At 47.7% G+C, this 20,843-nt stretch overlaps 1 protein-coding gene across 7 annotated transcripts in view; it reads left to right on the top strand.

The window, feature by feature from the left end:
* The window catches only part of NEO1 (neogenin 1), a 158,727-nt gene that overhangs the window by 108,608 nt on the left and 29,276 nt on the right, over window positions 1–20,843 (top strand). For 4 of the 7 annotated variants that reach the window (XM_088063004.1, XM_014250973.2, XM_088063001.1 and 1 more), the window contains exons 8-12: window positions 10,810–11,029; window positions 15,176–15,330; window positions 15,803–15,951; window positions 16,874–17,012; window positions 20,415–20,464. In XM_088063004.1, the coding sequence (XP_087919130.1) occupies window positions 10,810–11,029; window positions 15,176–15,330; window positions 15,803–15,951; window positions 16,874–17,012; window positions 20,415–20,464 (713 nt within the window). The remainder of the gene's footprint in view (window positions 1–10,809; window positions 11,030–15,175; window positions 15,331–15,802; window positions 15,952–16,873; window positions 17,013–20,414; window positions 20,465–20,843) is intronic. The other 3 variants (XM_088063005.1, XM_088063003.1, XM_088063002.1) reach the window with 1 other exon arrangement.

Below are 20,843 nucleotides of genomic sequence, written 5' to 3'. Positions count from 1 at the left end.
GGAAGAACCTCTGGTCTGGTGGAGTGGGGAGATCTGAAAGTCAGAGAATGGAAAATCCAATGGGATGAGCATCATCAGAGCCAGGAGTAGCAGAGGAGCTTCCTCCCTGTTTTTGTCTATTTGATATCCACATATCCCTGTGGGTTTCCACTCGCAGGATTCAAGTTTGTCCCCAAAAAGCTTTAAAAGCAGCAAATGTCCAATTCCGAGCTGCACGTGGTGAACGTTGAAGGACTCCTGGCAGTGCTGGGGCTCCAGGGAGCCCAGAGCCCTCCTGCAGTCTCTGCCTCCATCCCAGCCCTCCGGCACCCACCCGGCGTCAGATGGAGCTGCAGGAACAGCTTGGAAGCCTCATTTGGAGAGTTGTGCTTCAGGAACATAAACAGCATCTGAAATCACAAACTGACTTCAAACAGTCACAGCCAAAGCCAAACTCAGAGAATGTTTTGTACCGGTTGTGTACACTCCAGTGCTAATTTTCTGTAAACACAGCAGTGTGTGCTCCTCTTTAGTGCTGAAAGAGTGGGGTTTTTGGGTTTAATTTTGATTTTAATTTACATTACTTAGCTATTATTCCTCAGGGAAAGGCAGCATTTGTGTTTCTCATGGCTGCATGTCTGTTCAAAATGGCCTGGGAGCTGTTTGAATTCAGTCAGTTCCATTTCTCAACTCAATTCCTGTTTAATAAATGATCTTTATTTATTCCCTCTTTATGGGCCCTGCTTATATATAGTCTTATTGAGAGGCAGAACTGATTAAACCACCCTAGATCCCAAACTTCTTGAACGTTTAACTTGATGAAATGGAGCTAAGCAGTTCTCAGTAGCCTATTCATGTTTAAAGCTGGCACAGGCTTTGAATAAATTGCTCTAATTTAGATTAAATTAGGAATAGATTAATGTTTGCTAGCGTGTCATGAATCGCAGGGAAGCAGAACAGCATTTATATTGTGCTTATTAGTTTTCATTTCTTGTTTTATGGCTGTATTTACAGTTGGCTTGGCAAGGAAGTGGGAACCTCCTGATGGAATTCGTACGGGGTTGGGTGCCGTGACTTCAGTCTGAGCCCACAAATAAAGGCTTGTGGGGATGCTGTGCTTGGAAACACGGGCACTGGCACCTTGAATTTCGCTTTTCACCAGGGGAGTTGATGGCTGGAAGAAATTCCATGTCATGTTGGAGGAGTGATAAGTAAGGAATGTTCAGTGGAGGCAGAGCAAGGCCCATAATAGCAAAAAGCTTTGGTGTTTTATGAGAAATACACAACACACTTTAATACAGATTTGCAGTCCTCCACCTGTATTATTCCATATTTATTGTCCCACTGCAGAAGTGCAGTGAGGTAGGATGTGTACAAGAGGCTCTGAGTCCCTTTTATCTCCTCTAGCTAATCCCGAATTCCTGAGAGAGTTTCCTCCAGAAAAGCTGTTCATTAACACCAGCAGCACTGAGATCCCCCCGTTCCAGTTCCATTTATGCTCACATTTTGTGTGTTGCTGGCAGCTTGGCTGGGTGATGCCGTGTCAGGAGCGCTGTTTGCTGGGAACACGAGCCCAGCTCCGGCTGTGGGGCGATGCCTGACGGCTCCTGTGGCTCCTGCTCAGAGGGGACAAACAATCAGGGGCAGGAGCAGCCCCTGCAGTGCATCACGAGGGCTGCTGTTTTTAGTGGCTTTGCTTTTTCCATCCCTGGGTGAGTGGAAGGGCAGGGTTAGCTGTAGCTCGATATCCATCGTGACTACCAAAGGCATTTCCTCTGCTTTTATTCCTCGTATCCAGGCCTGTGGAGATTGACAGAAACACCCTTAATTTGTAATTGATCCCAGGCTCGTGTTGGAAGGGAAAAGATCAGATTTTGTCAGTCTCGCACCAGCGGGGAGAACAAACACATGGGCTTGGTCTTAATTGGTTGCTTATATTTCAGAGTTGCTAAATTATACAGGAATAGCAGAGACAGCTGAATGCCATTTGGAGAGAAGGGACAGGATTGGTTTTCACTTGGGCTGAGTGGGTAACAGGACTCACTCACACTGATGAAGATCTGGAGCTGGGAGAAGCCCCTGGTACTTATTGACAGGATAACCTGGGTGGGCCCTTGGGGTTTATTCCCAAAAGAAATCCCATAAATCTAACAAAGAAATGTAGTTTTTAATAATGTGTGTTCAGTATTGAAACCAGCTGTAAAGTGTCGGTGTTCTCACTGGAATAGAACAGCCTGGAGTGGCGGGTTCTTGTTTTCCTGGTTGTTTCCCCTCTCCTATTGTCTCTCTTCTCCCCAAAAAGAAACTCATGATTGTGGATCCAGAGTCTTTAAAGGACAGATGGATTCTGTGTGGTTTTCCTGTTGGCACATCATCACTGGAGGTGTTGAAGTAAAAGAAAGAGGGAGGAAAGTCATGCCTGGATCCAGGTCACAGCTCATTGGGGGTGGCCATTCCACCTTGGCCCTTCTTTGACACCAATTTACATTTGTAAACTGCTTTAAAAACTTGGGTTTTGGGCGTTTTTAACAGTGGTCAAGGACTACAGCAGATCCACATTTTAATGTTTCATCTCTTGCTATAAACCCCATCATGTATTTCTGGGGAATAACCTTCAATTCTTGCTTGCTGGGAAGTACACACCAAATTCCCAAGCCTCCGTGCTGGGAAAAGCAGTTGTATTTTAAAAATACTCACGGGGTTCACTTTTTCTGTTAGAGTTAGAAATATGAGGAAGCAAGTGAACATTACAATTACAAGTTTAAAAATGGAAAGAAAAATTATCTTTTAATTAAGAGTTTGTAAGATTCTTAAATATCTTGACACTCTTCTAGTTCTATAAAAATGGGTGGGTGTGAGGTGGGCAGCAACGTACGTGTGGCCTTTAGGAAAGAAATCCAGTGAAAATGAATAAAAAATCCAGTACCACATCTAATAGCGCTGTTCTGTAGGTGGTTGTAGACTAAAAGAGGAAAAGGAGTTTTGAGGGGACCTTCTCTCTCTTAAAAAATACTGTGTATAATCCTAAATGGAAAGAAAATGGAGTGTGGTAGATACATGTAAGAAACAAGTAGTTACAAAAACCCTTAATAATTAATTTGAACAATATCAAATTAAATATATATTATAAAATAATATTATATTATTTATTATTGAATATTATATAATATATAATATCCAAATATCCAAATAAGGACCGTTTTGACAATAAGCAGCTTGTTCAGCCTCATCTGCTGCAGCTCCACTTTGGCACAGTTGGTGCTGCTGAGTTGTTCCAAGTGTCAGCAGCTCCCAAACAAAAGAAAAAGATGTCCCACTTCCAAGGTATTTTTTGGAGAAAAGCAGCCATGCAGGGTAAGCCTGTAGGGTAACTTGTGCCCCTGCAGGTGTCCCAGGCAGGGACAGGGGGATGTCTTACGGGCGCTTGGAGGACGTGGCAGTCACAGTAGGGAAATATTGCAGGTTAGGGTCAGGGGTTGTCAGTGATCTGTGAGCAGCAGCAGGGTTTGTGTTCAGTGGGTTCCTTTATTTCCCACTTTATTTCAGGCTGTTACCATGCTGTTCTTTTGGAAATCTGTCCTGAGATAGTCGAGGTGTGGGTGTGGAATCCCAGGGTGGTTTGGGCTGGAAGGAGCTTCCCATGTCCCGTCCAGGCTGGCCTGGCACTGCCAGGGGTGTCACGGTGCTGCTCTGCCAGCACTGCACCATTCCTGCACTGCCTGCAGGATTCCTGGGATCACTGCAGCATTCCCAGAGCTGCTGTTCCCCTTCCCTGGAGAGCACCAGCCCTGTGGGTACCGTGAGGGAGAGCTGGGATATGCCCAAGGGCATCCCTTGGAGGAGTGCCTGGCACGGCCTGGGGGAGCTTCAGAGCCATCCTGAGCCCTTGGGATGTGCAGAGCTGAGTCCTTTGCACAGGACACAGGGTTTTATTCACTGCTGCTCCTCAAAGGCTGCATTATTTGGGAATAAAATCACAGCTCTGCTGGTACTATTAAAGTCAGATTGCAGAATGCTCTTTCAGGCTCTGCCGCTCTCAGGAGGTTTTTTGAATTCTTCAGAGTTCAGCTGATGATTTGCAGTAAGAGGAGACCCTGGCCAGGGTTCTTTGGGGGCACTCCCAGGCAGTTTTCCTGCCTCGGGCTCTGTATGTTGGTTTTGTTTTGGGTTTCTGATTCTTTTTCTCAAGGAGTAGTTGGTAAAAAAAAAAGTTGTTTTTTTTAAAAAATTGAATGGTCACTACTGAATTTGAAGGTCATACCCATCATTTTGCAATATGTGCTATGGTTTGAATTTCTTTCCAATGACAAAATGTTTTTCAAAGCAGTTCTAAACTCCTCGGGGACAGGTGAGGTGTGTTTGGTTTATTTCCCTTTTTTTAATAACCTGATTCTCGTGACTGAAATCCCTGCAGGGCTTTTTTCCTTTGCATCCTCCCCTGGAGCACTGGGATGTGATTGGAACCAGGGGGTTCCTGCTCCATTTCCCTGGAATCTGTCAGCAGGGCTGTCACGCCTTTTTAAGGGCTGTTTTATGAGACAGGAAAAAATCAAATTGTTTCCTCTACACCAAAGCATTTCATGGTGAAACGGGAACGGGAGGAGGGCTCGTTATCAGGAGGGTTTTTATGACTTCCTTTAAAACACAGGCTCCCAGTCAGAATGTGTTTATCACTATATTTATATATCCCAGTTTACTGAGCACCCAGCAGTGTCCATTCGCAGTGCAAAACAGAAGCAAATAAATGCCTGAAGATCAGAATCACTGAGTGGCAGTTAAACACTTATTCTGGATTTTTGGGGAGTAACAACACTGTGCATTGAGTGAGGAGTAAGTAACAGCTCTCACTCCCAGTGGTGATGTAAATTAATTAAAGGCAATTAAAAATTAAAAATAAGGCATTTTGCCTGCTCCAAGCTAAACATGTCAGCATAGAGGAATAAATAAGGAAGCATCTCTGTTCCATTTGTGAGGAAAATGAGGGATATTGGTGGGAGAGGGTCTGTTCCTTAGGGTGGGCATTCAGTTTGGCTTTTTAAGTGTGTGAGGAACAAAATTTATTCCAAGTGTTGAGTCAGGTTCTTGTCCTCAAACCTTTCCCTTGAGTGAGATGATCCAGGGAAATCTCCTTAAAACTCTCTCTTGGGTGAGATGCAGGTGTGATTCCCAAAGGGATGCCCTGCTCAGTGGCTCTGTGGTTCCTGCAGTGTAATTCCCAAAGGGATGCCCTGCTCAGTGGCTCTGTGGTTCCTGCAGTGTAATTCCCAAAGGGATGCCCTGCTCAGTGGCTCTGTGGTTCCTGCAGTGTAATTCCCAAAGGGATGCCCTGCTCAGTGGCTCTGTGGTTCCTGCAGTGTAATTCCCAAAGGGATGCCCTGCTCAGTGGCTCTGTGGTTCCTGCAGTGTAATTCCCAAAGGGATGCCCTGCTCAGTGGCTCCATGTCCAGCTGTGCTTCCCTCGAGGTGTTGGTCATGTCTTTGTCTTTCTGACACATTTCCAAAATCACACACAGTGTCACACAAAATCACACACAAAGTCCTGCAGTTCAAATTAGCTCATGAGAGTCTACAAAATCCTAAATTTGGAGGGGGTTTTATGTCAAGCAGACATGGATCTGTCTTACACCTGGGGAATAGGGGTGATGATGGCTATCTTGGAACTCCAGGACATTCAGGATTCAGATTCAGGACGTTTGTGTCCATTCTATAAAGCAGAAATCACTTCCCACCCTCTTCTTTCCACATCTGTTCAGCCTCTGTTCCAGCTTTGCATGACAGGAGCAATTCATGGAGGAACAGGAGTCCCAGAGATTTCTTTAACTCAGTTTTTCAAAGGGAAGAGAAGGGAATTTTTCCATAATTTCATTATTACAGCTGACCTGGTGAGACCAACTTCAGCACTGTGGCTGTTTGTGCTGGGACAAATTATTTGGGCCAGGTAACGTGGGTTTCTTTGAGTGTGGTATCACTCAGGGAACAGCTGGGATTAACAAGGTGATCCCTTCTGTTGGAAATTTATATTTTAAGCATTTGAACAAGGACAACAATTGGATACAAGTAAAATCATGGGTGAAAAATAGGAGAGAGAGCAAAATTTCTAGTGTGAACTTGTTAATTTTGTTATTTCATGCTTGTTATTGCACTGCAGCCAAATGCTGCTGGTATTTTTAAATACAATGAGCATAATGAAATCAGTGGGACTTGACTCTGACTCTTTGCAGGATCACAGCTGCTTAATCCTGATCCAAGTTGAATCCTTCCATTGGGACACCATGAACCAAAGTTAAAATTTAGAACAGTACATTAGGTAAAAGAAAAAGTTTAAAAGTCTTTATTTCCTCTCTGCAATCAGTTAAATGGGTTTATGACAAAAATATTATTTACTGAGTATACAGTTCTATATGAATACCCCAAGTCAAAATTAAACATTTAGGTGTCTCTGAGGTATGTTTTTTGTAGGGAATACAGATAAAATATTAGAGTATTTAAGAACTGAATGTCCTAGATAATTTTTTTCCCCAACAGGTTTGTTGGAAAAATAATTATTTACTATTTTTGGTGACAGTAGATCTTAGTTGCTGAAATCATGTTTCAAAGGTATTTCAAATATCTAAAATCCTCCCTGAACTCCTTCCAAGGAGGACTTTCTCTTCTCCTTCTCTGTGTATTAGCTGGTGTCCCTGTTCCTCGCTGTCCCCGTGGATGATTCCCGTTGGGCAGGTCCTTCCCGCTCTCCACATGCTGGATCCATCTCCCCCCTCCATGGGTTCACTGGCACAGCTGACCTTCCTTCCCAGCCCATTCCTGCTCCTTGCCCCCTGCCTGCACCCCAGGCAGTCTTGGACCTCCATGTCTCTGGGCTGGGGGATGCCCTTGGGTCCCTGCTGGGTGTTTGGGGTGAGAGCTGCTCCAGAGCTCCATCGGATGCAGAAACACCTGCATCACTCTCCCTTCTGCTTCCGAAATCCCCAGCACTCTCCTCGGGCAGGTGCTGTAAGGAGGGCTGCCAAACACTTGGCTATGGCCAAATCAGCCAGAATATGACCTTTAACCAGTTCTTGAGGTGTTTCTGGATCTGAAGCCCTGCATGTCCTTCAGGGGCAGGGGTGGCAGTGCCAGGCAGGCACCCGGGGGATTGGAGCAGATAACATTCCTGTTCCCCCACCTGTGGTGCTGGAGCCAGTGGTATCACTGGAATGTTGTTGCCAAACAGGAGGAAGCCTGGATACGCCAAAAACCTCCGGAGAGGGGAAGGCAGGGAAAGGGAAATCTGAACCGGAGGGGCCGGACAATGTGGAAAGTATTTCCAGTGATTTCATAACAACCGGAGCTGTGAGTGGTTTTCAGGTGTGGCTGAGTTGTTTGGAAAAGATCTCCTGGGCCCCCTGGGTGGCAGCTCATGCTCTGGGCATGCTCCATCTCTTTGTTGTCCCACAGGTTTCCTACAAGGTGAAAAGATGGGATCACACCAGTGCACCCACCCCATGGACACCTTCACCTCTTGGATGGCACCAGCCCAGTGCTGGGCCAATTAAAACCTTGTTACTGATTGATTCGAGTCCAAATCCTTGTGGGTGTTTGCACACCCTGCAAAGTATTTTGATAAAATAGTTGCAGTGTTTGATGTCTGCTCAGAAGGACCCTGGGAAGGGCAGTTTGATAGAGGGGCTTGAGGATTAGCAGCTGGAATGGCCTCTCCCCCTGCATCCCTGGGATTCCTGTGGGGCTGCCTTGGCTGCCACTGTGGGTGTCACACCTGAGCAGCACAAACACATTCCTGTGTCTTGGAATGCTCTAGGACGTGGGGAAAACCATTTCTGTGGGGAAAATAATTTCCAGGGCAAAGTTTAAAATTTTGCTTCTCATGTTGCTGGGAATTGCTGCCTGGCCTGCAGTGACCAGGGTGCAGGAGTGGAACTCTGCGTGGAGTTGTTCAGGAGTTCCAGCATCCCTCTGGTCCCAGTTATTCCACAGTAGGACATAAATCATGGTGCAAAGCACAAGTCACTTGCTGAATATGCTTTTAAAAAATGAGATTCATGGGAAGCTGTGTAGGAATAACTGCAGAGAACAGTCCAGAACTGGAGTTACTGTTCAAGAAGTGATGAAGGACATGTTACAGAGACTTGAGTTGCTTCTTCCATACTGCTGAAAGCTGGAAGTGACAAAGCCATTCCCTGACTGGTTAGAGTTAATTTGGGTGTTAATTGCTCATTAACACAGCTCTGACTCTGCTCACCCAGCTGGGGATGAAGCTCTGTAACAGCACTTGAGGCATTTGTAGGAAATAGAGGGGAAAAAAGGAAGAAAATGCCTTAATCTTGGGGGCACATCCCCCAGCTCCTGGCAGTCCCAGAAGTGCTGAAGTGCAGTGTTGGGGGAGTTCTGGGGCCTGGCCCTGCTCACCTCACCTGGAGCCTTTCAGCTCCTTGCTGCTCTCTCTGGGTCCCAGCTGGTTTTTCCAGCACTGTTAGGACTTCGCTGTCTGTGCCTGTTCTCTCTCCTGTGATGCTGTGGGAAGGAACATTCCTGGGCTGAGCCTTGCTCAAGGATAGAACTGGGCTCTGTTCTCTGGGAAATCCTGGCAGCTCTCCCAGAGCCATCAGCTCTGTGTGCACATCACTTCAGAAGAGATGGATCCATTTCATGATATGGGAAGAGAAACACGATGGGCTTTAGATTAAGAAGATGAATTTAAAAAATATTCCGCTTTAACTCAAGTGAATGAATTTTAATGATGGGCAAGGGGTGGATTTTGCATCAAAACCATGTAATTTGAAGCAGATCACCTGACAGTATTGCCAAGACAGGTAAGAGGAACCCAGGTGTGAGTGTTTGGAATTGGAAGTGAACTGGAAATCAAGCAGGACAGAGGGAAAAGTGTTGGAAGCACTGGACACCAGGGAGAGTTTAGCAGTTCCATCCCTTGTTCCTCAGTGGGAACACTGAAAAAGGAGTTTGTCAGGTGCAGTGAGGAGCTCTCCAGTCCAAGGGAGCTTAAACACAGGGGAAGCCTGATGTGCTACTGGATCAGCACTGGAATGTCATTCAGGAACAGGGAGATTCAGGTTTGGGAAGATCCCCTGGCCCATTCAGGGCTCTGGAATTGGGAAATGGGGCCCTGGCTGAGGCCAGAAGAGCTAAAAGTGGTGCATTCCTGCAAGAAATCCAATTATGGGACATAAAAAAGCAGGGGTAGATAAAAATAGATTTTGCAATGAATGTGAAATTAATGGTGTCATGTATTGATCAGGAGGGGCTGCTGGAGAGCACTTAATTGGGATCTTTAGCTATTAGAGTGTGGAGGAGATAATTAAGGAGATACCCTGGAGTACGTGTCTCTCTGTGATCTGTATTTGGAATGCCAAAATGTTCCTGGCTCTGGGAATGTGTCTCCCAGTCCTGCCCACAGACTGGTGTTACACTGCACACATCTGATGAAAACCCATGGCTGGTTCCTGCCCAAGAAACAGAACAGGAAAAATGAGAGTTCTGCCAGTTGAGGACCTCCCAAGCTGCTGCTTGGGGTCACAAGGGGCTTGGACAGTTTAAAATCTGGTTGTTGCTGATAGAAGACTCCTCAGTGTTCTTCCCTGAGGGCTTGGTCATTCAGACAACATTTTCTCCTTTAGTCAGGTTTTTTGAGAGGTTTTCTCGTTGTGTATCAGAACACAAATCCACATGTTCTGGTGGACAGACATGCTGCAGCTCAACAACAGCTCTTCTAGTCCTGAATTTCTTTCTGGGGAAAAGCAGAGCAATTTTAGTTAGTTTCCATAATTAATGAAAAAATAAATGTATTTGGCAGCATGGATTCCCATGTGGGAAATGTCATCAGGTGGCTTGAGCTTGGTAAATAGTTAAGAATTCAGAAAAAAATCTGTGTATCCTGAGCTTTGGGGGTTTGTTGCTAATTGTGCTGCTTGGAATACTCAGTGGTAATTGGGGTCCAGCTGCTCAGAATCTCACTGTTACATTTACTGGCTGGATTGTTTTAATGGGATTTGGAGGGTGGCTCTTGCTATGGTTCAGCTTGTGCTGTTAAATCACCACCCTTTTAATGCCATAATCCCTGGGTTTATCCTGCCTTGGAGTAGCAACATAGGAAGATGTGACTGAGGCTAAAAGTTTGGAGAGTGTGGGTATAATCCAGAGCAAGAGCTGCTTGTGCTTGTTAGAGTCACTGTAAAATGATGAAGTGGGTGTTGTGGGGCAGAGGGAGAGTGCTGATGGTGGGAAAACAGTGGGAAAAATTCCAGTAATTCCAGTGCCATGGGCAGTGGCAGAACCCAACCAGGTCAGGAGGCAGCTCCGTGTGAAATGACTGCAGGGTTTGACTGGATGAGTTTGTACTGCAAGGAATTCTGTATTCATCTGTCATTTTGTTACGACTGAGAATCATTAATTGAATTGTGCATGTTAATGAGCTACAGTGGGAAGTGGGGTCTGGGTGTGTATTTGAGTAATGAACAGAGGTTGGGGTTTAAGCCGTGGTCACAAAGCAATGACACTGCTTTGCTGCTGGTATCCTCTGCTCAGGTCTATTTTACCCCCAGTTCCACCCTTCCCTCCCCTGCCACTTCCATTACAGTGGAGATTTGGTCTGCTTGCCTGACAGTGCCGTGTCCTGTACTCCCCATTAGTGGTCAGTAGTTACCTCTGCCTGCATGTCAGCCTTCAGTTTAATGGCCTTTTTTGTGTGTTCATTTTCTTCTGTTTCCCATCGTGGTTTTGTTTATTTCTTTTATGTTTTTTTTCCTGTTCTCTTTTTTTTTTTTAAACCGTGGTGATGTTTGCCCTTCATATTCCCCAATGTTTGCACATGCCAAGATGTTGCCATCCCAACATTACCTCCCACTTCACTGACCAGTGCCACTAATGACCATCTAGCACCAGCCACAGCGGGACCCCTGCCCTCCGCCCCGCGGGACGTCGTGGCCACCCTCGTGTCCACTCGCTTCATCCGGCTCACGTGGCGGCCGCCGGCCTCAGACCCGCAGGGAGACAACCTCACCTACTCCATCTTCTACACCAAGGAGGGCATCAACAGGTAAACACGTGGCACGGGCTCTCCTGGGACTCCTGGGCTTCGCTGGCACACTGGGAGCCCTGTGGGGTGCAGGGAACGCGTTCCCCTCCCTCCCACCCCAGGGCTTTCACAGGCGGTGTTTGGCCATGGCTGGGCTGAGTGCAGACCCTTCCAAGAGCTGCTCCCTGCCTTTTGCAGCCTGCTGAGGCCAGAGCAGCAACATCCCCTGGAATGCTGGGAGCAAGAGGCACATCAGGCTGTGTGATGGTGTTGGTCAGACACCGTGGGCAGTGCTAAATGCCAGCTCCCTCCGAGGAATCAGTGATCAGAAATCTGCTGGATGCCTCCCAGTCAGCACTTGTGGTGTATTATCCCAGTGGATGATACCAGTCTGCCCCTTCTCCTTCCTGATGGGATCTACTGCTCAGAATTACAGTTTCAAATTGTGATAAGTTTGAGGAGGCTGAAGTGAACATTCATTTGGAGCAATGCTTAATTAATTGCAGATTAGCTTATCAGATTTATTACTCAAGGGAAAATTATCTGTCACCTTATTGATGAGAGTGTGAGACACGAAGTCATTTGTAAGAGAAAACACTCTAGAGGGGAATTCCTGCTCTTCCTTAATCCTGTGGATAGACATCTTGTCCAGGCTCATGACAATTAATTGAGGCAATTAGTAACATTTTATCTGCCTCACAAATGTTTTTTTTCTGTTACTCCCTTAATTTGGTAATATCCAAGGTGTTCCAGGTTGAATGTGGCTCGGAGCACCCTGGGACAGCAGGAGGTGTGCAGGAGCACCCAAATCCCTCTGAGGCTCCTCACTGCCTTGGCCTCTGCTGGCTCAGCTTCCTTCAGTTTCCACCTGGTCAGGGAGGGGAGAGCCAGGACCATGGCAATGCCTCCTCACCTCTGCCCCTTGGACTTATCTGAGGGGGACTCTGCCCCTCAGGTGAGAGCCCACCTGCAGAGCTGCCCCAGCACAGGGAGGAGCTGGAGCTGCTGCAGAGAGTCCAGAGGAGCCACAGAGCTGCTCCAGGGCTGGAGCCCCTCTGCTCTGGAGCCAGGCTGGGAGAGCTGGGAGTGCTCAGAGAGGGGAGAAGGCTCCAGGGAGAGCTCAGAGCCCCTGCCAGGGCCTGAAGGGGCTCCAGGAGAGCTGGGGAGGGACTGGGGACAAGGCACAGAGGGACAGGACACAGGGAATGGCTCCCACTGCCAGAGGGCAGGGATGGATGGGATATTGGGAATGAATTTCTGGCTGGGAGGGCGGGCAGGCCCTGGCACAGGTGCCCAGAGCAGCTGTGGCTGCCCCTGGATCCCTGGAAGCGTCCAAGGCCAGGCTGGACAGGGCTCAGAGCAACCTGGGTCAGTGGAAAGTGTTCCTGCTCATGGCAGGGGTGGGATTGGGTCACTTTTCATTTCCCTTCCAACCCAATCCATTCTGTGATTCCAAGAGGAGCATTTCAGAGTGAAGGAGTAGCAATGGAGGGGACATTTCTGCTTCAGGGGCTGCACAGTGTCACCAGCTGGGACTTGTCCCACCTCAGCCTGGTGACAGAGGGGCTCCCCTGGAGGCCGTGAGGTGGCAATGAAGGGGTGTCCCAGGGCTTTCCTGCCACCCCCCTGGAGATCTGGGGATCTGATCAGATCTGATGAGATGGAAGTTACTGTCTCACACAGCTGCAAGGTTATTTCATCCCAGTGTCAGGTATTTATTTACTTCACCCTCAAGGCAGTTGTCCTGGAAAGGGTGTGAAAATTGAAAAGTGCTGCAGGGAGGTTGAATTCTGGGGAACTTTAGACAAGCACTCAGGCAGAAGAACCCCAGACTTCAAGAACTGGATAAAAATAAAAGCAATAATGGCACATTGCTGGTCTGAGGTGGTAAATTACACATGCAGGATGCTCAGACCCTGCTGAATTCACAGTTCACTGTGGTGTGCTTCAGACACAGCAAATGGAGTTTAATTGTGTGTAATCACACTCAGAATGCCTCTGGAGCTCCCTGCCAGGCCCCACAGCTGGCACACGCAACATTCACTCCCTGACAGCTCCCCAAAGGTGCTTTTTTACATAGAAGTGCAACTTTAACCTTGGCATTTCCAGCCAAATTCCTGGGGTTGCACTGAAGGCTCTTCCCTTGGCTGCTTGAGAGTTCCTGTGAGCCTTAGCTGGAGCTTCCAAAGCTCCTTAATTGGGGATTAGAGTGGAATCATGGAGCAGTCATAACGATCTGCAGGGTAGTGCAGTCGTTCCTGGGGCCCATCTGCTTGATGCCTGTTATCCCAACCTGAGCACGTTGGAAAAGGTGCTCCAGGCTCCTCAGGAACAGCCATAAAGGAAGGATTCACGCAGCACTTAATTAGATTAATCTCTCCCTATTTTTACCACGCTGTTGTGAAGCCACATTCCTGGTTATTACTGAAAATTTGCAATACTCTGACGTGTCTATTTATTTTTGGTAAATGTTATCTTTCCAGTAAAATATATTTTTTTTCTTTTTCTAATTTTAAATAATAACCTTGGTTTGCTGATTACCATTTTCCCCCAGATCAAATCAGGGAGTGCACTTCCACTCGAAGCAGAAAATGCTATATTTTGCATGTTAATGGGAGCTGGATGTTATCCCACAGCTGTGAATCCCCTGGCACTTTAGGCTGGGCTCTCAGATCCCATTCTTGTGGCTACAGCACATCTTAAAGGAAACGTGTTTTCAAGAAAATGTTGTGCTCAAAGTGGAAAAAATAGCAGTGAAAATTAATAAAAAGCTGAAACAAATGAAGCTGTTTATGCAGTGCCATTTTAGCTGAGCTTATGAAGGGGAACATTCTAGAAAATGGGTGTAAATAGGTATTTAGTTACAGAGAGTGCATTGTTCTCCTCTCTGTAGATACAGTTTAACAGTGCAGAAACCGACAGGGATTTCGGAATGTTTTCAGCCAAGTTCTGCTAAATCAACCACACGGGTGGATGTAAAAAGAAATAAATTAAAAATGGGGGTTTGGGGATTGTATTTTGCTGATAGAAGGTGAAGCAGAGTGGCTGGAAGGGAGGAGGGGGAGCCTGGGATGGTTCTGAGAAATGCTTTAACAGGTGTCAGTGGTGCCTGCCCATCCCTGTCCTGCAGGGAGCCTGGCAGCCCAGAGGGGCAGGATGGGGCTCAGAGCAGGCACAGCCCCCTGCACTGCTCTGTGACAACTTTCTCACTGTTCCTTTGGGAGTTCTTGGCATTCCCAGGGAGCTCCTTCCCAGGGAAGGACGGGGGCTGGTGTTACCCAGCCACAGCTCCGGGCAAGCCTTGAACTGAAGGCTGCCCTTAGTTTAATGATTGATCTCCTAATCTCTCCCTCAACCCTGATAAGAAGAGTTGGAGTTTCCTGGGTGGTGTTTGGCAGAGGCCTCGTTCTGCAGGGGGAGCGTTCTGGTGCCAGGGGTTCCCTGCAGGTCACTGAGCAGCAGCAATGCCCCTTCCAGCTGCCCCTGCCTGCTCCCAGCTGCCTCAGGGCTTCCAGCTTGCCTGACAGAGCTGCCCCTTCCCGTGCCAAAGCGTTCCTTCCATGGGTGGGCTCTGCTAGCCTGGATCTGTCTCCAGGAGCTGCTCGAATTTCCACTTGGGTCCAGCAAAGCCGCTTTGCCTCCGCTGTGTGTGGAGGCAGCGTCAGTGCCACGGCCGTGCCCTGGGTGTTCCAAACAAATCCAAACATCAGCAAGGAGCCCAGGCAAGGCTGGAGGTAGAAGAACATGTTCAAACAGCTCCTTTGAAAAATCCCCAAAAAGCAACCCCACAATATTAACAGGAATGCCCTAAATCTCGCCAGACTGTGTGTGCTGCTAATATAGTTTCTGTGCTGGCTCCCGAGCTGTAGGATAAACTGTCACTGTGAGTTATCACTTGCTGTCACGGGAATAACAAAGAAACCACTCCGAGTTTGTGGGTGTCAAGTGTAATTTATTCTGTTCCTTCAGTGTGTTGGGTTTTGTGCAAAGGGAAGTCGCAGAATTGGGAGCAGTTTGTCAGCAGCACTTGTGGTGTTGTGCAGGGAACACAGCGTAAATCCCACGGCATTTGCACACTGGGTACATTCAGGTGGGACTGCAGGAGCAGCTACTCCTCATTTACTAATCACTGGTGGTGTCTGTGCCCAACCCTTTTGTTTCCCCAAGGGAACGTGTGGAAAACACGAGTCGTCCTGGCGAGACGCAGGTGATGATCCAGAACCTGATGCCAGAGACAGTTTATGTGTTCCGGGTTGTGGCCCAGAACAGGCACGGGCCCGGCGAGAGCTCGGCACTGCTGAAGGTGGCGACGCAGCCCGAGGGTGAGCCGGGATGTTCCTGGAGTTTTCCTCACTTTGGGATCGATACTGATTTTATTTTTTATTCTCCCTGTTCACAACCTTCCCCAGAATCTGATGCTTTTTAAAAGTTGTACTTGCAGATCACAGTTTCCAAAGATTTTCCAGGTCAGTGGGCTTGTGGGATTTATTGTCACCATTAAGAACTGATGGGAACTTGCTAAATTCTCTAAACTGTTATAACAGGAATACTTTTAAATGGTCATTAACTGAAAACGAGAAAACTTTAGGCAAATGCCAAGTCACTTGTTAGGGTCATTCTAGACAGAAGGGAGCCAGGGAGTAGGATTGACTTTGGAAATCTGGTCCCACCTTTCCATCCCGCGGTGGATCCGTGTGGAATGTCACAGTGGGAGAAATCCCCCCTTCTCCTGGGCTGCTGGCCAGGGCTGGGCACAGCAGGCCTGGCACTAACAGAGCTCCCCTTGTGTTGCAGTCCAGCTGCCCGGCCCCGCTCCCAACATCCGCGCCTTCTCCGGCTCCCCCACCTCGGTCACCGTCACCTGGGAGATGCCGCTCTCGGGCAACGGGGACATCCAGAACTACAAACTCTACTACATGGAGAAGGGCCAGCACACGGAGCAGGTACGGCCCTGCTGCACCCGCTCAGGCTGCCCTGAAAGGCTGTGGGTACTTGGGGAGGGGCTGCTTTTCTGACACACCAAATCCTTTAGCCTCAGATGCGGGAAATACTTAAAATCGGAATTGTGACGTGAAATGTTTGTGTCTGGGCTGGGAATGAAACCCGTTTTACTGGTGATTCCCTGTTCTGATATTTGTCACCATCGAGTGGTTTTTGGGGAATTCCATCATATCGTGACAGGAGAAGGCAGAGAGCAGCCATGACGTTGTTGAGCTGTTCTGGTGCAGAAATTATTGCTTTTATATGATATTAAAGCCCCACAGAATTACAGACTGGGTTTTAGCAGTTCAGGCTAAATACTGATTTTGGCATGATCCCTAATCCAAACTTTCTTGAGTTCCTGGACCCAGTGATTGATATTTTGATATTGCTGAGCATCCAATTCATTTAATTTTCTTAGTATCCCACTGAAGCATTCAGTGTGTTCTATAGAAGTATGGGCTGCCACTTGAGAATGAGGATTAATCCCAGTCCTCACAGCCACTTTCCTCTCTGAGTGCATATCAGTATCATTCCAGCTTTAAAAAGCAAAGGGAAGAATATTATTCTTAGCTTTTAAATATTTTTCACATCAGTTTTTAAATAGGGCTGTTGCCTTTTGTATTTCTGCATCCCACTATTTTGGTTATAATGATAATATGATTTTAAGAGTTTCCAGGTCTCTTTTCACATCCAGGCCCAATGTCCATGTTAGGATTTAAATAGGACAGGGAGAATTTTCTCCTGGAAGCTCAGAGCATCCTCCCAAGTCCTGGCCGTGCCCGAGGGTGACACAGAGCTGTGGGTGGCTGTGCAGGAGCTCTGTGATGCTGCTGGCACTGCAGAGCTGACCTGAGCTTGTGCTGGGGGTGTCATTGGGGACAGGATGTGGATGTGGGGGGCCTGTCCCACACGGTCACGGGGCTGAAGAAGTTCACCGAGTACAGCTTCCGCGTGGTCGCCTACAACAAACACGGCCCCGGCGTCTCCACCCACGACGTGGTGGTCCGGACCCTGTCAGACGGTAAAGCTGCTCCACTTCTTTGTCTTTTGGGGTTTTTCCAGGAATTATCTGGCAATTTCCCACAAGTGAATCTTTAACCTGACTTTTATGGGGTTTGTTCGTTGTTGCGTGTGGCTGTTCCTGGGCAGAACCCCCTGAGGCCTTCCAGAACTGGGTGAAGGAAAATTGCTGCACCTGCAGAAGGATCTGGGATTGTGATTCCAGAACAATGGTGTCCTTCATTCCAGCATCAGCCTTTTATTTCATGGATTATTGAGCCTACAAAAAAAATACACTGAAGGCACCAACTCCAAATTATTTTTTAGGTTCTTTCATATATGAGCAGCCTCTTGGTTTTGGAGTGGTTTTATTTTAATTGTGTTGCTGTGTTTGTGCTCCAGCACAATTGTTAAATCCGTTGCACAGAGTGGTGAGGGCAGGATGTGAGCTCAGTATTTTTTATAAGTCTGATATAAAGAGGTAATGTGAGCAACTGCAGAGTGATCAGAGTTAGAGATAACTTGGATTTGTTAGGAGAAGTTTATATAGAAGAACACTCAGAGGGAAAGGGAGCAGAGCTTGGAATCCTCTCCTCAGGAGTGACCAAGAGCAGAGGGGAATATTGTCCCAAACTCTGGGTCCAGGTTTGTTTCTGGGGCACTTCCTGACTTTGCAGTGGTTTGTGTTTATTTGCTAGTTCAGTTCCTCTTCCATAAGACCCTGTCAGCATCTTCTTGAACCCACACCAACTTTAATCCACAACATGAAGTGGGAAAAGGTTCCACAGATGAATTCCTCTGAAAGATCATCCCCCCTTTCTGTCTGTTCTGCCCCTGCTCTGTGTTACTTTGCCTGGGGCTGTGCTCCTGAAAGAGGGAATGCTCAGTGTCCACTGGTAATTCCTCTGTCCCACTCCTCATTCTGTGGACCTTTGCCATGGTCTCCCTGGTCCATCCATTTTCCAGGTTCCAAAGACACAGGAATGGTTACACATTTCTCCTGGGAAAGCTCATTTAACCTTTAGTGCCCTTTTCTGAACTTCTCTCCAAGTTCCTTTTCTCCTTTGTTTAAAAACTCAGGTAGAGGGGACTAAAATGGCATCAAAGGTGTAAGTAAGGCATTACTTGCATTTGAGGAGCTTTTTGGGTTCTTCTGAGCACCAAGAGGAGTCCTCCCGAAGTCTTTGTGCAGTTCTTTACCACAGGATCCCACCGTGGGATCTCTCGAGCCCATCTCCCTCTGTACCTTCCTGCTCTGACCTTTCCAGCTCCTTACTCCAGCAAGCACTTCCCTCCCGTCCCCTCACTGCTTAAAGTTGAAAGGGTTTCCCTTGAAAGGGAGAGAAATCCCTATTCTGCTCCTGTTCTAGCTCCTGCTCCCTCAATTCCATGCTTTATTGTTACGTTGCTTGGTTTGGTGGAGGTTTCTGACCCAGCAGGTGGAGTTGGAGTGGTCCCATTTTAATGCTGGCACGGCTTTGCCACCTCCGGTATCAAGATAAACTGGGAGAGGTTACAGAAGGCTTGCAGCTGTTTCATTCCCCAGTTCCTTGAGAATTCCTCGATGGATGACACGTGGCTCTGGCAAGGGGCTGCTGTTCCCTGTGTCTGACTCTTCCATAATCCCTTACACTGACACTTCAGTTGGAGAGACCATGGGGATCCTTTGGAAGGGGTCACAGAAAGCTCTCCTTGCCCTTCCCCTCACCACCAGTGCAAAGAGAGACTTGTGTGGCCCTGGCTCTGCCTTTTGTTCCCTGACCGTTTGCTCACTGATTTCTCTGAAGGGCTGCCAGCTCCTTGGTTGTTTAAGGAATTTATTACTAGTTACAATGTCATTTTGAAGTTTTCCTGGAGTTCTTTCTTCTCCAGCTTCAGTTTTCACACTTAACCTATAGGTACTTACTTTCTAAAGCTCTCTGAAGGATGTAATCTTGCTTCTTACAGGCTCATAACCCTGGCAAGCTCTCAAATCTTTGTGAAACGATGCACATTTTCCTCTGTGTTTTCCTGTTGTGGTGTCCAGGAGCAATCTCTATGTTCCCTGCAAGGATTTCTCCCTAAGCCTCCTTTAGCCCTGATTTAACAAAACATCTGCGTTTTTCTGTAGGTTGTTGCTCCTAATCTGTTACAGTGCCTTGTTGCAGGGATAACTCTGCAGGTATTACCATTTGAACCCAGGTTTATGTGCTGCTCCTGAGGATTGCTTCTCCTATTCTGGAATTCCTGATCAGGGATTACAGCTGGGAGTGGAATCTGAGCCTGATTGAGGCCCTTCCCTCCCGTGTCCTGGTGCTCCTGCCTGGCTGCTCTCCATGTGCTGTCCCACTCCAGGAGATGCCTTTCCATAGCAAATCCCTGTTCTTCCTGGGGAGGGTGGGGGTCCCTGGCACAGGGTGCTTCTGTGGATCCCTGGCAGTGCCCCAGGCCAGGCTGGACAGGGCTTGGAGCACCCTGGGATAGTGGAAGGTTCCCATCCCATGGCAGGGATGCACTGGAGGAGCAGAGAAGGCTTGCCTTTGTATCCTCTCCTCTACACCGTGCTGCTGCTTCTCAGCCCACAGCTCTTCATCCTCAGGTGTGATGATTTCAGCTGGGTTGGCAAGGGAAGGCAAATCCTGCTCCTCCCCATTGCTGCCGTGGGCTGCTGGGTGAGGGCCCCATCCCAGTGAGCTTTTCCAAACTCTTCTTCCACTTCATCCCCTCAGGGAGGTTCTCTGGGATGTTACCGTGGCTGGGCTGAGTTATTTGGAAAATGAATTCTGCAGGCTGGAGCAGTCCTCATCCCCCTTTATCCCTGTGCTCCCTGCCCATCGTTGTGCTTCACCAGAGTCTCCCCTTCCTGCCAGGGAAGCCTCAGCTCTGCCTGGGGCCAACGTTTGCTGTGGTGCCACGAGGAATTCCCTGCTCCCAGGGTTTTTCTTCCATCCCCTTTTTTCACTGCCATGAGCAGCCAGTAAAGAACAAGCAAAAAGAGGGAGTTCAAAGACAGCCCCAGTGTCTGAGCTGCTCTTCACCTCCTCACTGTCACAGGGCCCTGGGCACTCAGAGCTTTCCTGTTAGAGAAAATCAGGATAACAAAATCCAGGCCAGAAATTGAAACGTGGGTTCCCCCAGTCAAGCAGTGTGCTCATTAAAGATTTGCCCTGGGGAAGAGCTGGATGGGATACTTTCTCTGAGAATTTGAGAAGTGCTTTTAAATATGAAACATACTTGATTTAGGTAGGTGTGAAAATAAAGACCTGAATAAAGAGTTTTTTCTTCATTATGAAAATACAGAACCCACCTCAGCCATTCACTGTGTCAGGAAGTACCTTAAACCAGGATGGTTTGTACTTCCATAGCAAATGAGAGCAGAGAGTAGTTGGGTGTGGAAATACAATATTTGAAAGTTTTGGGGTTGTAATTCCTTTAATGTTTCCAGTCCCCAGTGCTCCACCGCAGAATCTAACGCTGGAGGTTCGGAATTCCAAGGTAAGATTGGAGGATTTCCTGCTGCCAGTGGGTAAGTTAAAAGACTGGGGGGGTCTTAGATTGGCCACATTTTGGAGCTGTTTTGGGTCTTTTTCCTCCCATGCAGCTTTGGAGCTCTTTATAGAGGATATCTGAATGTGGGGCTTGGAGAAACAGCAGCAGCTGTGGGCTGGGTGTGGTGGGACACAGTGACAGTGCTAATGATGGAAGGGATTTAATGAGGCCCTGAAGGCTCAGAGCTGGAATCCCTGCTCACTGTTTGCAGTGTGGACACACAGAGACAAACTTCTGGAGTGCCTTGGGCACTTGAAAAGAGAAAATGGAATATTTAGTCATTGTGCCTTTGGAATTGTGTGTGGAGATTTTTTTTTGAGCTTTC

The sequence above is a fragment of the Pseudopodoces humilis genome, chromosome 16, assembly GCF_049639895.1.
Source record: "Pseudopodoces humilis isolate 2021_Gansu_Grassland_sample_001 chromosome 16, ASM4963989v1, whole genome shotgun sequence".
Taxonomy (NCBI): Eukaryota; Metazoa; Chordata; class Aves; order Passeriformes; family Paridae; genus Pseudopodoces; species Pseudopodoces humilis.
The sequence above is the reverse complement of the archived record's forward strand: the minus strand, read 5'-3'. Positions and strand labels throughout refer to the sequence as shown.